At 42.8% G+C, this 18,201-nt stretch overlaps 1 protein-coding gene across 1 annotated transcript in view; it reads left to right on the top strand.

The window, feature by feature from the left end:
* The window catches only part of atrn (attractin), a 397,885-nt gene that overhangs the window by 137,143 nt on the left and 242,541 nt on the right, over window positions 1-18,201 (top strand). Inside the window, exons 12-14 of the mRNA XM_043706341.1 lie at window positions 2,130-2,214; window positions 6,456-6,676; window positions 7,970-8,091. Of these exons, the coding sequence (XP_043562276.1) occupies window positions 2,130-2,214; window positions 6,456-6,676; window positions 7,970-8,091 (428 nt within the window). The remainder of the gene's footprint in view (window positions 1-2,129; window positions 2,215-6,455; window positions 6,677-7,969; window positions 8,092-18,201) is intronic.

The following is an 18,201-nucleotide window of genomic DNA, read 5'->3' as shown; positions in this document are numbered from 1 at the left end:
AGACCACTCCTTCCGTGATTCCCTCGTCAGGTCCACACCCCCCACCAACCCAACCTCCACTCCCGGCACCTTCCCCTGCAACTGCAAGAAATGCAAAACTTGCGCCCACACCTCCCCCCTTCCTTTCCTCCAAGGCCCCAAGGGATCCTTCCATATCCACCTCAAATTCACCTGCACCTCCACACACATCATTTATTGCATCCGCTGCACCCGATGTGGCCTCCTCTATATTGGGGAGAGAAGCCGCCTACTTGCGGAACGTTTCAGAGAACACCTCTGGGACACCGGACCAACCAACCCAACCACCCCGTGACTCAACACTTCAACTCCCCCTCCCACTCCACCAAGGACATGCAGGTCCTTGGACTCCTCCATCGCCAGACCATAGCAACACGACGGTTGGAGGAAGACACCTCATCTTCCGCCTAGGAACCCTCCAACCACAAGGGATGAACTCCGATTTCTCCAGTTTCCTCATTTCCCCTCCCCCCACCTTGTCTCAGTCAAATCCCTCGAACTCTGCACCACCTTCCTAACCTGCAATCTTCTTACTGACCTCTCCGCCCCACCCTCACTCCGGCCTATCACCTTCACGTTGACCTCCCTCCACCTATCGCATTTCCAATGCCTCTTCCCCAAGTCCCTCCCTACCTTTTATCTTAGCCTGCTGAACACACTTTCTTCATTCCTGAAGAAGGGCTCATGCCCGAAACGTCGATTCTCCTGCTCCTTGGATGCTGCCTGACCAGCTGCGCTTTTCCAGCAACACGTTTTCAGCTCTAACCTTCTTTGCTGTCCACTACACCTCCACTTTTGGCGTCATCTGCAAACTTGCTAACGACACCTCTTATGCTTGTGTTCAAATCATTTATATAAATGACAAAAAGTAGAGGGCCCAGCACCGATCCTTGTGGCACTCCACTGGTCACAGGCCTCCAGTCTGAAAAACAACCCTCTACCACCACCCTCTGTCTTCTACCTTTGAGCCAATTCTGTATCCAAATGGCTAGTTCTCCTTGTATTCCGTGAGATCTAACCTTGCTAATCAGTCTCCCATGGGGAACCTTGTCGAACGCCTTACTGAAGTCCATATAGATCACATCTACCGCTCTGCCCTCATCAATCTTCTTTGTTACTACTTCAAAAAACTCAATCAAGTTTGTGAGACATGATTTCCCACGCACAAAGCCATGTTGACTATCCCTAATCAGTCCTTGCCTTTCCAAATACATGTACTTCCTATCCCTCAGGATTCCCTCCAACAACTTGCCCACCATCGACGTCGGCACACTGGTCTATAGCTCCCTGGCTTGTCCTTACCATCTTTCTTAAACAGTGGCACCATGTTAGCCAAACTCCAGTCTTCCAGCACCTCACCTGTGACTATCGATGATAGAAATATCTCTGCAAGAGGCCCAGCGATCACTTCTCTAGCTTCCCACAGAGTTCTCGGATACATCTGATCAGGTCCTGGGGATTTATCCACTTTTATGCCTTTCAAGACATCCAGCACTTCCTCCTCTGTAATATGGACGTTTTTCAAGATGTCACCATCTATTTCTTTACATTCTATATCTTCCATGTCCTTTTCCACAGTAACTACTGATAGGATGAGAATCTAGAAGACTTAAACAAATACACAGTAAGATATGTTAGTTGTTGTATCAAACCAGTAACCCAACAGTCAGGAGTTCAAATTTCACAATGGTCAGTAAATTGTCTGGTTTGTATGTGACTCCATGCCTGCGCAATATGGTGAGAATGACAGTAAGTAACAGAAAAGTAAATTGGATATGCTGAAATCTCAGTCTTACATATAAATAAATTAATTTGATTGTGCAAAATATAGAAAGAATATGCTTTTCATTTCTAAAGTTAACCATACCGTAATGGATCAATCTAATTGAAATTATGAAATAAAACCAGTGTGCTGAAGACTCTTAGCATGCCTGACAGCGTCTGAAATGAAATAGCCTTCGTGTTTTGAGGCCCGTGACAACTATCTTTGAGTTGCTGGATCAAACTTATGACAGCAGTTAATTTAAATGGAATGGATATTGGCATATAATTTCTCTTAATTCATAACCAAGCTTTGATCTTTTAATTGATTTGCTTTTATTTTTCGACAGCTTGTGACGAGTGGTCTGTGTTGCCTCCGCCTGATCTTTCTCATGATATCAATCGGTTTGGTCACTCGGCTGTATTCAGCAATGGGTAAGGAGCAGGGATTTCATTGGACTATTTAAATATGTATATATTTATATGTTTTGATGAGTCTCCTGTGTTTATTTTCATGATAAGCTTTATGTTCAAGTAAAACCAAGGAACAATAATTCAATACCATTGTTTCCTTCAAGAACATCATGCATCTTTTTTGTATCAAGTCATTTTGGGTTTCTGCTTTTTCTCCATACAGCAAAATCAGCACTCCTCTGGGTTCCTCCATCTTTGGGTCTGTTCCTTCTCAGTAGCATTGTGATTCTCTTCTTAGCATCGTCCCTTATTTGGAGCCCTTGTGTCATTTTTAGGTAGGTGAGCCAGCACCTCCCCTCTTGAAATCAGATCTGACCTGAACCTGCCTGGGTGGAGAAAGTAGTCATAGGATGTACAGCAACTAATTAAGAAGACAAATGGAATTTGACCATTATTGAAAAATATGTGAACACAAACATGCAGGGCATTGATGAGGGCGCAGTTGAGGTTACAGTTTTAGTTTTGGAAGAAACGTTTGCAAAGAAAGTAGGTCAGAGAAGCTTCTCTAGCCTGATTTCTGGGATTAAGGCATTGATTCATGAAACGTGTGGCGTAGTTTGGGACATTCCTCATTGATGTTCAGAACAATGAGGTGATCTAATAGAAAGAAATAGGATTCTCAGGAATAAAAGAAAATTACTGCAGATGCTGGAATCTGAAACCAAAAGAGAAAATGCTGGAAAATCTCAGCAGGTCTGGCAGCATCTGTAAGGAGAGAAAAGAGCTGACGTTTCGAGTCTAACTGTCAATTGTCTAATTGATAAAGGGTCAGTTTGACTGGAAAAGTCAGCTATTTTCTCTCCTTACAGATGTTGCCAGACCTGCTGAGATTTTCCAGGATTCTCAGGAAACTTGACAGACTAGGTGTTGAGAGAATGTTGATTCTTGGACGATGGAGTTTAATTATGAGACGTTGCATTTTGGTAAGGCAAATCACGGCAGGATCCTTGGGAGTGTTACCAGAGAGCTTTGGGTGAACATTCACAATTCTTGGAAGATGGAGTTACAGGTTGATAGGGTTGTGAAGACGGTGTTTTGTATGCTTACATTTATTGGTCAGTGCAATGAGTATGGCAGTTGGGAGGTCATGTGGCTCTGCAGGACATTGGTTCAGCCACTTTTGGAATTCTCCTTTCAATTGTGGTCTCCCTGTTATAGGAAAGTTAGTGTTAAACTTGAAAAAGGTTCAGGAAAGATTTGCATGGATGGTCCTGGAGTTGGAGGATTTGAGCTACAGCAAGAGGCTGAATAGGTTGGGGCCATTTTCTCTGGAGTGTAGGAGGCTGAGGAGTGACCTTAGACGTCTATAGAATGATGAGGGACAAGGCTGAGTGAACAGTCAAGACCTTTTACCAGGCTAGAGGGGTCCAAAACTAAAGGGCATAGGTTTAAGGTCAGAGGAGAAGGTTTAAAAGGGACCAAAGGGGCAATGTCTTCTCGCAGAGGGTGCTGCCAGAGGAAGAGTGGAAGCTGGTATAATTACAACATTTAAACGGCATGTGGATGGATATATGAATAGGAAGGGATGAGAGGGATCTGGGCCAAATGCTGGCAAATGGGCCTAGATGAATTTAGGATATCTGGTCAGCATGGTTGAGTTGAACTGAAGGGTCTGTTTCCGTACTGCTCAACTCTCTGACTCTTGTGAAGGAATCTCATGAATGGCATGCTTTCATTGCAAGTATATTCTTTCCTAAAATCGCCTATTTCAAGTGTGCCTGCTATCTCCCATTTAAGATGGAGAGAATTCTCCTGGAGGATAGTTTGTGGAATTCCATACTTTCAAGGTTGAGTTTGGCAGATATTTTATTACAAGGGAGTCGAGGATTATTGGAGCAGGCAGACAAGTGGAATGTAGATCACAGTCAGGTTCGCCTTAGCTGAATGGGTCACATGGCTTACTTTTTTTTATAATCTTATCTTAGTATACTTTGGCATTCTTTTAACGGTATATTGTATCACTGGTAACTTGTAAACATCGGTACCCACCGATAACTTAAGCTCTGTTCAAGTTGACGCTCTTCCTTTAACTTCTGAACTGACATCCTGTTGATCACTAAGAGGAGTATATTCCCATGAATGCAGATGGTTTGTGGTTGCCCTTGCAAGGCATTGTCCCTCCACCCTTTGTAAGTATTTCACATTGAGCGAAACTTGCATTTGTAGTTATAATTGTTGCAAACCCTTTCTACATTTGACTGTACCTTTTTTGCATCATGGTAAAATCCTTCATCTTCTGTTAATGAATAGTCCATTTATGCATGAAGGTATTGCAAAGTGGAAGGTTTAATTGTACAGTAGTCTCCTGTACCCGCGGGTGATATGTTCCAAGACTGACTGTAGAAACTGCGGATAGGAGCGAACCCATTCATTTAAATGGGAAATGTACCTTCCCAGCAGCCCCTGGTTCTGGAATATTCCCAGTATGCTCAGCCCGTGGTAAACCGCGGGTAACTGAAACCATGGTAACAGGACCCGCGGATGCAGGGGTCACCCTGTATCACTATGTGGTGACTCAATGTCAATCTAATTCAAAGTTTTGGGATTCAGGTTTTCAAGAAGTGTACTTTTATGTCCATACATAATTAGCAATTTTTCAGTTTAGAACATAGAAAAGTACAGCACAGAACAGGCCCTTCAGCCCACGATGTTGTGCCAAGGAATATTCCTAATCTAAATAAAATAATCTAACCTATGCACCCCTCAATTCACTGCTGTCCATGTGCATGTCCATCAGTTGCTTAAATGTCCCTAATGACTCTACTTCCACCAGCACTGCTGGGAATGCACACAACTCTCTGCGTAAAGCACCTACTTCTGACGTCTCCTCTATACCTTTCTCCTAATATCTTAAAACTATGATCCCAGTCAATCCGCTATTGACTCTATCCATTCCTCTCATTACCTTGTATACTTTGATCAGGTCACTTCTCTTCCTCCTCCTCTCCAGCGAAGTCTGAACTTAGTCATCCTTTCTTCGTGAGACAAGCCCTCCAGTCCAGTCAGCATCCTGGTAAATCTTCTTTGCACTCTCTCCAAAGCCTCTGTATCTTTCCTACAATTGGGTGACCAGAACTGGACACAATATTCCAAGTGTGGCCTCACCAGGGACTTGTAGAGCTGCAGCAAAACCTCGTGGCTCTTTAAACCCGATCCCTATGTTAATGAAAGTCAAAACACCATATGCTTTCTTGACAACCCTCTCCACTTGGGTGGCAACTTTGAGGGATCTATGCATTGAACACCAAGATCCCTCTGTTCCTCCACACTGCCAAGAAACCTGTCTTTAATCCTATATTCAGCGTTCGTGTTTGACCTTCCAAAATGCATCACCGCATTTATCCAGGTTGAACTCCACCTGCCATTTCTCAGCCCAGCTCTGCATCCTGTCTATGTCGTGCTGCAGCTTGCAATAGCCCTCTGTACTATCGACGACACCTACAACCTTTGTGTCATCGGCAGATTTACTAACTCACCCCTCAACCTCTTCATCCAAGCCATTTATAAAAATTACAAAGAGCAGAGGCCCAAGAACACAGCCCTGCAGGACATCACTCACCAATGACCTCCAGGCAGAATACTTTCCAACTACAACCACTCTCTACCTTCTGTCAGCGAACTAATTCTGAATCCAAATCGCCAAATCTCCCTGTATTCCACACCTCCTGACTTGATGAACGAGCCTACCATGGGGAACCTTATCAAATGTCTTGCTGAAATCGTATGCACCACATCCACTGCTCAACCTTCATCGGCTTCTCGTCACGTCCTCCAAGAAGTTTGTAAGTACTATTTGCAGTTCTGCAGTTTGACCATAGCAATTCACTGGTTGAGGCAAGTCTGTTAAATGTTCGATCAGTACACATCATAGTGGTCAGATTATCTGTGCCATGCATGTTCATAGAAGCTAGTATATTGTCTCTGTATGTTTAACTTCAAAGCTACATGGTTATGAATCTGCAATAAATATGAACATGTGCTGACAACCTTTCGGGGGTGGATAGCATCTCTGGAAGAGAAAGATTAAGTTATGTTTCCACAAAATAGGGAAGCCATTTTTGAGCAATATATCTGGATGGGGTAAAACAGGAATGACAATTTCTCATGAGAGATTTTACATTTTGCTTCAAGTTCTTAAGAAAGATTGTTGAGTTGGATTCTGGGCAAGTATAAGGTTGATTTGTGTTTTTCCTCGTTTTCAGCACAATGTACATTTTTGGTGGGTTCAACAGTCTTCTGCTAAGTGACGTTTTGATGTTCACACCAAGCAATTGTGGGGCTTTTTCTGATGAAGCGGCATGTCTTGGGGCAGCCCCAGGAGTCCGTTGTGTGTGGAATACCAACATGCTGCGATGTATATCCTGGGAAATGGCATCTGCAGGAGAGGCTCATCAGATTCTTGATATGTGCCCCAACAAGACATGTATGTTTATATTATTAATATTTCTGGTTTTGCCATTCTAAGTTTTAGTTTAATGTTTCTGAATATTTAACTTTTTTTGTGCTTTTCTGCTTTGATTTTAAAATGCCTCTTTGACTTGCCATTGATTTCCTATTACAAAACCAAACTCTTAATGCTTCCACAAACCACAGTTATTACTTTTCTAAAAGGATAACGAGAATAAGCATGAGAGCTGGTTAGGTTATTTCAATTCCATTGTATCTTTAGTGTGCCTCAGTCACTGAAGTGATTTATTTTGAGTGCATTGCTGACAACTTGGATTTGTGAAGGTATGAAATTCTAAATGGTTTTTCTGGTACACTGGGTCCTTTGTTCTGAGGATATTGGGGTTTAAGATAGCAACACTTCAGTTATTTGTGTATTTTGAGGAACTGTGTTGCCCTGAAATGTGTTTCACTGCTTTTGTAAGTTGGATGAGATTCACTGTTTTCCTTTTTTGCAGTGTTTCCCTACCTCGTACCCCGCGTGCTCCAACCCAGTAATCCTGGTAATATGCATCAAAACAATTGGGGAGGGCAGTCGATTAGTTATGAGCCCTGGTGTGGTAGCTTTTACTGGCACGTCTCATGCATTTCTTCATTCAGATCAGTAAGGGCATGTTTGGGATCTGTTGCCTTTGTTGGCAAAATACTTTATTTTTCCTGTACTCAATTCAATGTCGAGTCTTTGTTTCATGCTTGAATCAGTTGATGTAGAATATGATGGAATAGCTGTAACTTCTGTTTGCGAAGAGTGAAGTGCTGCACAATGCTGAAGTCAATGGCTTGATCATGTCCATGGTGATCTCTAGCACTGATTAATCAACAGCAAAATGATATGTATGCTGCAACACTAATTATTGTGCTAACAACACAAAATACTTCATTAGAACAGTTTAGGGGAAATGGGGCTTGCATCATTTTGAGCTGGTGTTTTCTTCATGACAGGATTGATTTGCGCACAGTTTATGTAATGCACTTATCACAATTTGTCACTTAAGAATATGTAGTAAATGGGTTGTACTACAAAAACCAATTTATATGGAAATCTTTTGATGTTTGCAGTACTATTTTGGATCAAGTTCAGTTTGGAAATTCCCTGGAGATGTAGCAGTAAAACAATCACCAGGCCCTGCTGGTGGTAGAGCAACAGAGTGTGTTTAGTTGGATGAAATTATCTTCATTTAAATAGTTGCAGAGTGTAGGATAAAATATCAGTACATAATACCTTGTATTTCTAATTAAAACTTTTTTATTCCACACCACTGTCCTACAGATGCAGATAATGAAAAATGTGATCAGTATACTGATTGCTACAGCTGTACAGTGAACACAAATGGCTGTCAATGGTGTCATGATAAGTGTTTATCGAAGAACAGTAACTGCACAGAAGCCACTGTGAGTATGCTGACCAAATCTTTTGAGTGGGGATAATTAATTAATTGCTCTTCTGGAAGGATAATCATGTTCTATAAACTAGTTTTGTTGCACTGAAAGTCATGATGTATGGTCGCATCTACTTTAGTTTGGAACATAATGAACATATAGATACACTGGCTATACTGCTCCTCATCCTGGTATAAAAAGTATTAATGAGAAAATAAAGATGATATGCATTTACATAGCAATTCAGAATTCTTTGAGTAGCTGTTGTGCCTTTACATCAGGATGGCAGAGGAAACCCTTAAATTCAGATGGTGGCTTGAGATCCCTAATTACTAACTAAAGCACTCCATGTGATATCAAGAAACAGCTGGATATTGCAAGGGATTTTAGCCCTGACAATATTCTAGAAGCAAAAATAACAATCGGGGATCATTTTACTCGGTTAGCTGGATGGCTTGTTTGACATGCAGAGTGATGTCATCAGTGCAGGTTCAATTCCTGCACTGGCTGAGATTACTATGAAGTAGTGTCCTTCTGAATGTCTCCCTCTTGCCTGAGGTGTGGTGAGCCTCCTGTTAAACCACTGCCAGTCGTCTCTCTGTAATCAGAGAGCAACCCAGTGGTACTACAGTGACGTTATTTTTATTCTAATGATACTGAAGACGTGCTCCAGATATGGCCATGACTCTAGCCAAGCAGTTCCAGTACAGCTACAACTCTAACATCTCCCCAAAAATGTGAAAACTGCCCAGTTATGTCCTATACACACAAACTCTGCCTATTCATCTGCTCTCAATCGTCAATAAAATAGCACAAGGGGTCATTAACAGTACATCAAGCAGCTATCCATAACCTCACTGATGCTCACTTGGGTTTCGCCTTGATAGCTCGCCTCCTAACCTTCTGAAAGCCTTGGAGGCTAGCAATGGACCAAAGAGCTATCTCCAGAGGTGACATTAGACTGATGTGCCCTTTGTGACAAGGCCATATTTGACTGAGTGTGGCATTAAGGAGTTGGAGCAAAACTGAAGTCAGTGATAGGCGGGGGAAGTCTCTCTGCTGGTTGGAGTCAAATCTGCATAAAGGGAGATGGTTGTGATATTTGGAAGTCAGTCATCTCTGCTCCAGGACAGCTTTGCAAGAATTCCAAAGGGTAGTGTCCATGGGTCAACCATCTTCATTATCAATGATCTTCCCTCATCAGGTCAGAAATGGGGATGCTAACTGACTGCATAATATTTTGCCTTTTACAGCATCTCAGATGCTGAAATGGTCTGTCTTCAAATACATTAAGACCTGGACAGCGTTCAGGTTTAGTCTGAGAAGTGGCAGGCCACAGAAGTACCATCATCCCTTGACATTCAGTAGCATTACCATCGCTGAATCCCCCATGTTCATCCTGGGAATTTTCATTGTCCAAAGGCTATATTGAGCTAGTCATATAAATAGCATGACTACAAGAGAAGATCAGTGGCTAGATTTGTTGCAGCAAATAATTCACTCAGCTCCTGACTCCTCAGAACCAGTCACGATCTGTGAAGAGCAAGATGGTCCAGTGATATTTGCTAGACCATTAATCCAGAAACGAGCTGAAAATGTGTTGCTGGAAAAGGGCAGCAGGTCAGGCAGCATCCAGGGAACAGGAGAATCGACGTTTCGGGCATAAGCCCTTCTTCAGGAATGTTCCAGGAACTCAGTTCATGTTCTGTGGACCTAGGTTCGAATCCTGCAGTGGTGGAATTTGAACTCAATAAACAAAAACTGGACTTAAGAATCTAACAATGACCATGAAAACCATTGTCGGAAAAATCTATCTGGTTTGATAGAGGGGCTTCAGATTGGTTTCACAGGTTGGCACAATGTGAAGGGCCAAAGGGCTTGTACTGTGCTGTAATGTTCGATGGTTCATACCTGCCATCCTTTCCTCTGGTCTGGCCTACATGTTACTCCAGATCCACAGCAATGTGGCTAAGTCTCAAAGAAATGAAATCAGATGGATCAGATTGCATCGACCTAGGCACTGGAAAAGATAATAGCAGAAATAGCACTGTTGACCATGCAGACCCTTCCTCATTAACAAATGGGGGGCTAGTGCCAAAATTGGGAGAGCTGTCTGAGACTAGTCAAGCAACAGTCTGACTTTGCCTTACTCATGGAATGATACCTTGCAGACAATGTCTCAGACATCGCCATCCCTGGATATGTCTTGCCTAACCAGCAGGACAGACCTAGCAGAGATGGTGGCGCAGTGGTATACAGTTGGGAGGGAGTTGACTCAGGACTTCATGAAATCTCATGGTTTCAGTTTAACCAAGGGCAAGCAAATCTGCTGGTTACTACGTACTGTTTTCCCTCGGCTGATGAATCAGAACTTCACCATGTTGAACAGCACTTGGAGGAAGCACTAAGCATGGCAAGTACACAAAATGTACTTTGGGTCACTTGGGGGATCTCAATGTACACCATTGAGTTTTTCAGCAACAGTACTACTGATTGAGCTGGTCAGGTACAAAAGAATGTAACTGCTAGACTGGATCTGCAGCAAGTTATGAGGGAACCACCAGAGCAAAAAACATACATGACCTTATCTTCACCAGTAAGCCTGCTGCAGATGTATCTGTCCAGACAATATCGATGAGTGACCGCCGCACAGTCCTTGTGCAAATGAAGTCCTGCCTTCACACTTAGTACCACACAACCCAATGGAGGTTATTCTATCACAGTACTAAATAAGACTGACTTTGAACAGATGTGGCAGCTCCAGACTGGGTATCCATAAGGTGCTGGGGCCATCAACAGCACAGAATTGTGTTCAAATGCAATCTACTTCCTCATTAATGGGCATTACTCCCACTCAACCATTACCATCAAGCTAGCAAATCAATCCTGGCTCACAGAGAGTACAGGAGGGCATGCCAGGAATGGCATCAGTCTTGCCTGAAATTGACCTGGTGAAGCTACCAAAAAGGACTACTTGCATGCTAAGTAGCGCAAAACGTACTGCTGAAGCATTCGCAGTAATCTTCAGCCGGAGTGTCAAGTGTATGATGCATCTAACCCTCCTCCCGTGGTCCCCAGTGTGACCGGATACCATTGGATTACCAATTCAATCCATTCATTGTGAATGTCAAGAAACGCTTGGAAGTTCTGGATATTGCAAGGGCTATGGGGCCTAACAACATTCTGGTAATAGTACTGAAGACATGTGCTCCAGAACTTGCCAGGTACAGCACTGACATCTTCCCTACAATGTGGAAACTTGCCCAGGTATGTCCTACACATAAGAATCAGGACAAATTCAATCCAGCCAATTAATGCTGCATCCGTCTACTCTCGATCATGAGTAAAGTGATAGAAGATGTCATTGATAGTGCTATGAAGCATCAGCTGCTCAGTGATGCCCAGTTTGGATTCCACTAGAGTCACTCTCCCCTAACTGCATTACAGTCTTGATTCAAACATGGACAAAAGAGCTGAATTTCCGAGGTGAGGTGAGCGTGACATCCATTGACATCAAGGCTGGATTTGACTGAATGTGGCAACAAGGAGCCCTAGCAAAACTGGAATCAATGGATATCAGTTGCTAAACTCTCTGGTCGTTGGAGTCATATCTGGCTGATAGGAAAGAGTCATGGTTGTTGGAGTTCAGTCATCTCAGCTGCTGGACATCTCAGGATAGTGACCTGAACCCAACCATCTTCAGCTGCTTGATCAATGACCTTCCCTCCATCAAGGTCAGAAATGGGGATGCTTGCTGATGATTGCACAATGTTCAATAATATTCACAACTCCTCGGACTCTGAAGCAGTCCATGTTCAAAAGCACCAAGATCTGAACAATATCTTGGGTAGGATTGACAAGTGGCAGGTAACATTTGAGTCTGTCAAATGCCAGGCAATGACCACTGCCCCTTGATATGCAATGATGTTAACATCACTGAATCCCTTACTATCAACATCCTTGGCAGGGGGGGTAACCACTGACTAGAAACTCAACTGGACGCGCCACCTAAACACAATGGCGACAAGAGCAGGTCAGATCAGGGAAAACTGACTCCCCAAAGTCTGTCCACAAAGGTACAACTCAGGAGTGTGATGGAATACTCCCCACTTGCTTGGGTTCAGCTCCAACAACACTCTCAAAGTTTGACAGGACAAAGCAAGCCACTTGATTGGCCCTACATCCACAAATGTGCAGCAGCAGCAATGTGTACTATATACAAGATGCACTACAGAAATTCAGCCAAGATCCTCAGAAACACCTTCCAAACCCACAATCACTTCTATCCGAAAGGGAAAGAGCAGCAGATACCTTGGAATACCATTACCTTCAAGTTCCCCCTCCAAGCTACACACCATCCTGACTTGTAAGTGTTTGCTATTCCTTCACTCTCAAAATCCTACAATTCCCTTTGTAATAGCATTGTGGAGCAACCCAGGGCAGGAGGACTACAGTGGTTCAAGAATGCAACTCTCGACCACCTTCTCAAGGGCAATTGGCAGTGAATGCTGACCAGCCAGCGTCACCTATACCCCAGAAATGAATGAAGAAAAAGAACATTCAAGGTGACAGAATATTCTGCACTTAGCTGGATGGGTACAGCTCCAACAATGCTCAAAACACCTGCCACCATCCAGGACAAAGGACGCCACATCTACAATATTTATTCCCTTCACCCACAACACTCAGTAGCAGCAGTACGCACTTTCTACAAGATGCATGGCAGAGTTTCTCTAAAGCTCTTCAGACTATGTCTTGCAATGATCATTGTGAAGGACAAAGGCAGCAGATATATAAGAATATCACCACCTGCAAGTTCCCCTCCAAACTATTCGTGAGCCTGACTTTGAAATATGTTACTGTTCTTTCAGTGTCATTGGGTCCAAATTCTGGAACTCACTTCCTAATTGTACAGAAAGCATGCATGTACAGAAGGACTGCAGCAGTCCAAGAAAGCAGCTTACTATCACTTTCTCAAGCACAGTTAGGGCTGAGCGATAAAGGAGTAAAATTATAACATGAGTAAAAGAAAGACGGTAAAAGAAAGCAGCAGTTAGAATCTTGCTGCAATGTTTTAACTAAAGAATGATAGCCCTCAAAATGCAGCATTCCTTTGACACCATTCAAATGTCTGCCCAGATTAAATACTGATGTCTTGAATCAGGGCCTCAAGACCTTGGAAAACTAAGATTAGAGTTCTCCTGCTGGTGGAGGATATATAACTTTGCTGGTAACCTCTAACTCTATAAAAACAAGAAAAGGGATGAAAAATGCAAAGTCATTCATTTATGTATATTGAACCAATTTGTTTATGGATCAGATTGTGCACACTTTGCTTTTTGCTTGCAAATTTGATCTGGTTATTCAGTCAGTAAAATCATTAATCCTACAATCATTTAATTTTACCTTAAGAAACAGTTCTTCCAAGAAGTGGCTAACAATTGCATTCCAAGTAATGAGGCAGCAACAAGGGGTATCAGGCAGTTTGTTTCCATAATACTGAAGAGCTTGCAGCCAAGGATAGTTTAAAGAAATAAACTATGGAATAAGCAACTGAATAAATCTTAATTCATTTGGTATGCAGTTATTATTGAATGTCTTTTTATTGACCAGCTTTTTTCAATGGCTGTGCAATTCACCTTGCTCAGTGACTTAAGACCGTAAGGAGTAGAAGTAGACCATTTGGCTTGTTGAGTCTGCTGTGCCATTCAATGAGATCATGGATGATCTGATAACCCTTACCACTTTTTTGCTTTATCCTTCTAACTCTTAATTCCCTGACTAATTACAAATCTATCTGTCTCAGCCTCTAACATACTTGATACCCATCTTTGGTAGTAATATATTCCACAGGTTCACCACATTCTGAGAAGAATTTTAATCTGACATTATACTCTTGGTTTTTGATTCTCCCACAAAAGAAAACAATCTCCCAGAATGAAAACTGTTAAGCCACCTAGGAATCTTGTATGTTTCAATAAGATCTCTTATTCTTCAAAGCACTTCCGAACCTTCTCAACCTTGACCTTATAGCAAATTCTTCCATACCTGGAATCAACATAGTGAATCTTCTCTGGACTGCATCTAGTGCTGCTATTATTTTGTCTTTTGCTCAGTTGACTTGTGGTGCAGAGTGATGCCAACAGTGTGTTTCATTTCACACAGCAGCTGAGGTTACAGCCAAAATTCTGCCTTCTCAACCATGCCCCTTGTTGTGACATGGTGACCCTCAAGTTAAATTCACTAATCGTCATCTTTCTCTGAGAGCAACTCTGGGATTGTAGCGTTTCTGCTTTTAAGGCCATAAGAACATAAAAATTATAATATGAGTAGGCTGTTTGGCCTCTTGAGCCTGTTTCACTATTCAGTAGGATTGTGGCTGATCTGACATAGTTCATCTCCACTTTCTGCCCTTTCCCCATAACCCGTCAATTCCCCTATGATCAAAAAAAAACTGATCCATCTTAACCTTTGGTATAGATAAGCATTCAGGCCCACAGTTTTCTGTGGCAAGGATGTTCAAAGGCACTCAAACCTCTGAGAGAAGAAATGAGAAACTTGAGTCATAAATTGGTGCCCCTTTATACTGACACTATGCCCTCTGTTCTTGACTCTCCCATGCGGGGAAACATCCTGTCGGTGTTTACCCTGTCAGTCCCTGAAGAATCCTCTGTATTTCAGTGTGACGACCTCATTCTTTACTATCTTCTGACTAGTGCCCCATACAAAAGCAAAACACAAAATAGGCAATAAAAGCATTAAGTGCCAGAGACACTCCATTTGAGGAGTTCTTGCTCTTAGTTTGATATAACTCCTCTTCAAAGAATGATTGGTATAGTTTTAGCAAGATCTCATGTTATACTGCATTTACTTTGAAATAAAGGTCAACATCTTTTGACTTCCCTATGGGTGGCACAGTGGTTAGCATTGCTGTCTCATAATGTCAGGGACCAAGGTTCAATTGCCTGTGTGGACTTTGCATGTTCTCCCCATGTCTGCATGTGTTTTCTATGGGTGCTCCAGTTTTCTCCCACAGTCCAAAGATGTGCAGGTTAGATGGGCTGGCCATGCTAAATCGCCCAGTGTCCAGGGATGTGCAGGCCCTATGTAGGGATGCTATGATTCTATTATTTGCTGAATTTGGATACTAGCTCTTTTACCAACTGAATTAGGTTCAGCCTCTCTACCTACCAAAATGCTTAACCTATTTTCCCAAGCTATATTCCATCTACTAAATTTTTGTCCACTGACATATGGCAGTTTGAATTAGTATAGTACTTCAATGTAGCTTAAATTGTCCCAGTTAACATCAGTATTGTTGAACAGAATGAGGTAGTAGGACTGATGACCAGATGCTCGATCAGAGTTGGGTTTGAAGGAGGATCATCAAGGACAAAACTCAGAGTTGACTGTTCTAGTCAAGTAAGTCCAGAGCGAGACCAGTAAATGCATGATCATCATGATAGAGCATAAAAATAAGGACTGTATAAAAGACTATAATTAAAGGAAAAGGAGCAAATGGGGGGAGAGAGAGAGAGAGAGGGGCTGTGATGGAACTTACACCTCAGAATGATACATTAACATAGAGGTTGTTGCTAAACTATAAATAGTGATGTGCTAGTGAGAACAGACTTAGGATGTGAATTTCAGGTACTAGAAAATTGCATGAGTTTCTGGACAGGTGAATTGCTGACCAGGTGCATATTGGAACAGTCGAAACCTGAGACTTGTAACTGATGAAGGTGGTCGAGACTGTGGTGCTGGAAAAGCACAGCAAGTCAGGCAGCATCCGAGGAGCAGGAGAATCGACGTTTCACACATAAGCCCTTCATCAGGAATGAGGCTTGTGGGCCGGGAGGCTGAGAGATAAATGGGAGGCGGGTGGGGCTAGGGGGAAGGTAGCTAAGAATGCAATTGGTAGACAAAGGTGGGGGATAAGGTGATAGTTCGGAGAGGAGGGTGGAGCAGATAGATGGGAAAGACGATGGACAGGTCACCCTGCAACCACAAGAGATCAATGTGGATTTCACCAGTTTCCTAATTTCCCCTCCTTTCACCTTTATAGAGTCATAGAGGTGTACAGCATGGAAATAGACCCTTGAGTCCACCCGTCCATGCCGATCAGAAATCCCAACGCAATCTAGTCCTGCCTGCCAGCACCTGGCCCATATCCTTCCAAACCCTTCCAATTCATATACCCATCCAAATGCCTCTTAAATGTTACAATTGCACCAGCCTCCACCACTTCCTCTGGTAGCTCATTCCATACACATCCCACCCTCTGTGTGAAAACGTTGCCCCTTGGGTCTCTTTTATATCTTTCCCCTCTCACCTGAAACCTATGCCCTCTAGTTCTGGACTCCCTGACCTCTTGGAAAAGACTTTGTCTATTTATCCTATCCATGTCCCTCATAATTTGTAAACCTCTATAAGGTCACCCCTCAGCCTCCGACGTTCCAGAGAAAACAGCCCCAGCCTGTTTAGCCTCTCCCTATAGCTCAAATCCTCCAACCCTGGCAACATCCTTGTAAATATTTTCTGAACCCTTTCAAGTGGCACAACATCTTTCCGATAGGAAGAAGACTAGAATTGCACGCAATATTCCAACAGTGGCCTAACCAATGACCTGAACATCCGCAACATGACCTCCTAACTCCTGTACTCAATACTCTGACTAATAAAAGAAAGCATACCAAATGCCGCCTTCACTATCCTATCTACCTGTGACTCCACTTTCAAGGAGCTGTGAACCTGCACTCCAAGGTCTCTTTGTTCAGCAACACTCCCTAGGACGTTACCATTAAGTGTATAAGTCCTGCTAAGATTTGTTTTCCCAAATTGCAGCACCTCGCATTTACCTGAATTAAACTCCATTTGCTACTTCTCAGCTCATTGGCCCATCTGGTCCAGATCCTGTTGTAATCTGAGGTATCCCTCTTCGCTGTCCACTGCACCTTCATTTTTGGTGTCATCTGCAAACTTACTAACTGTACCCCTTATGTTCGCATCCAAATCATTTATGTAAATGACAAAAAGTGGCACTCCACTGGTCACAGGCCTCCAGTCTGAAAAACAACCTTCCAGCACCACCTCTGTCTTCTACCTTTTGAGCCAGTTCTGTATCCAAATGGCTAGTTCTCCCTGTATTCCATGAGATCTAACCTTGCTAACCAGTCTCCCATGGGGAACCTTGTCGAACGCCTTACTGAAGTCCATATAGATTACACCTCTCACTCTGCCCTCATCAATCCTCTTTGTTACTACTTCAAAAAACTCAAGTTTGCGATACACGATTTCCCATGCACAAAGCCATGTTGACTATCCCTAATCAGTCCTTGCCTTTCCAAGTACATGTACATCCTGTCCCTCAGGATTCCCTCCAACAACTTGCCCACTACCGACGTCAGGCTCACCGGTCTATTGGTTCCCTGGCTTGTCCTTACCACCTTTCTTAAACAGTGGCACCACGTTAGCCAACCTCCAGTCTTCTGGCACCTCACCTGTGACTATCGATGATACAAATATCTCAGCAAGAGGCCCAGCAATTATTTCTCTAGCTTCCCACAGAGTTCTCGGGTACACTTGATCAGGTCCTAGGGATTTGTCCACCTTTATACGTTTCAAGACATCCAGCACTTCCTCCTCTGTAACCTGGACATTTTGCAAGATGTCACCATCTATTTTCCTACATTCTATATCTTCCATATCCATTTCCACAGTAAATACTGATGCTAAATATTTGTTTAGTATCTCCCCCATTTTCTGCGGCTCCACACAAAGGCCGTCTTGCTGATCTTTGAGGAGCCCTATTCTCTCCCTAGTTACCCTTTTGTCCTTAATATATTTGTAAAAACCCTTTGGATTCTCCTTAATTCTATTTGCCAAAGCTATCTCATGTCCCCGTTTTGCCCTCCTGATTTCCGTCTTAAGTATACTCTTACTTTCTTTATACTTTTCTAAGGATTCACTCGATCTATCCTGTCTATACCTGACATATGCTTTCTTCTTTTTCAGAAAATTGTCTTGTACACACTTAAGAAATTCCTCTCCATCTAAACCTTTAACACTATGGCAGTCCCAGTCAATGTTTGAAAGTTAAAATCCTCTACCATAACCACCCTA

The sequence above is a fragment of the Chiloscyllium plagiosum genome, chromosome 1 (genome assembly GCF_004010195.1).
Source record: "Chiloscyllium plagiosum isolate BGI_BamShark_2017 chromosome 1, ASM401019v2, whole genome shotgun sequence".
NCBI classification, from domain to species: Eukaryota; Metazoa; Chordata; class Chondrichthyes; order Orectolobiformes; family Hemiscylliidae; genus Chiloscyllium; species Chiloscyllium plagiosum.
The sequence above is the reverse complement of the archived record's forward strand: the minus strand, read 5'-3'. Positions and strand labels throughout refer to the sequence as shown.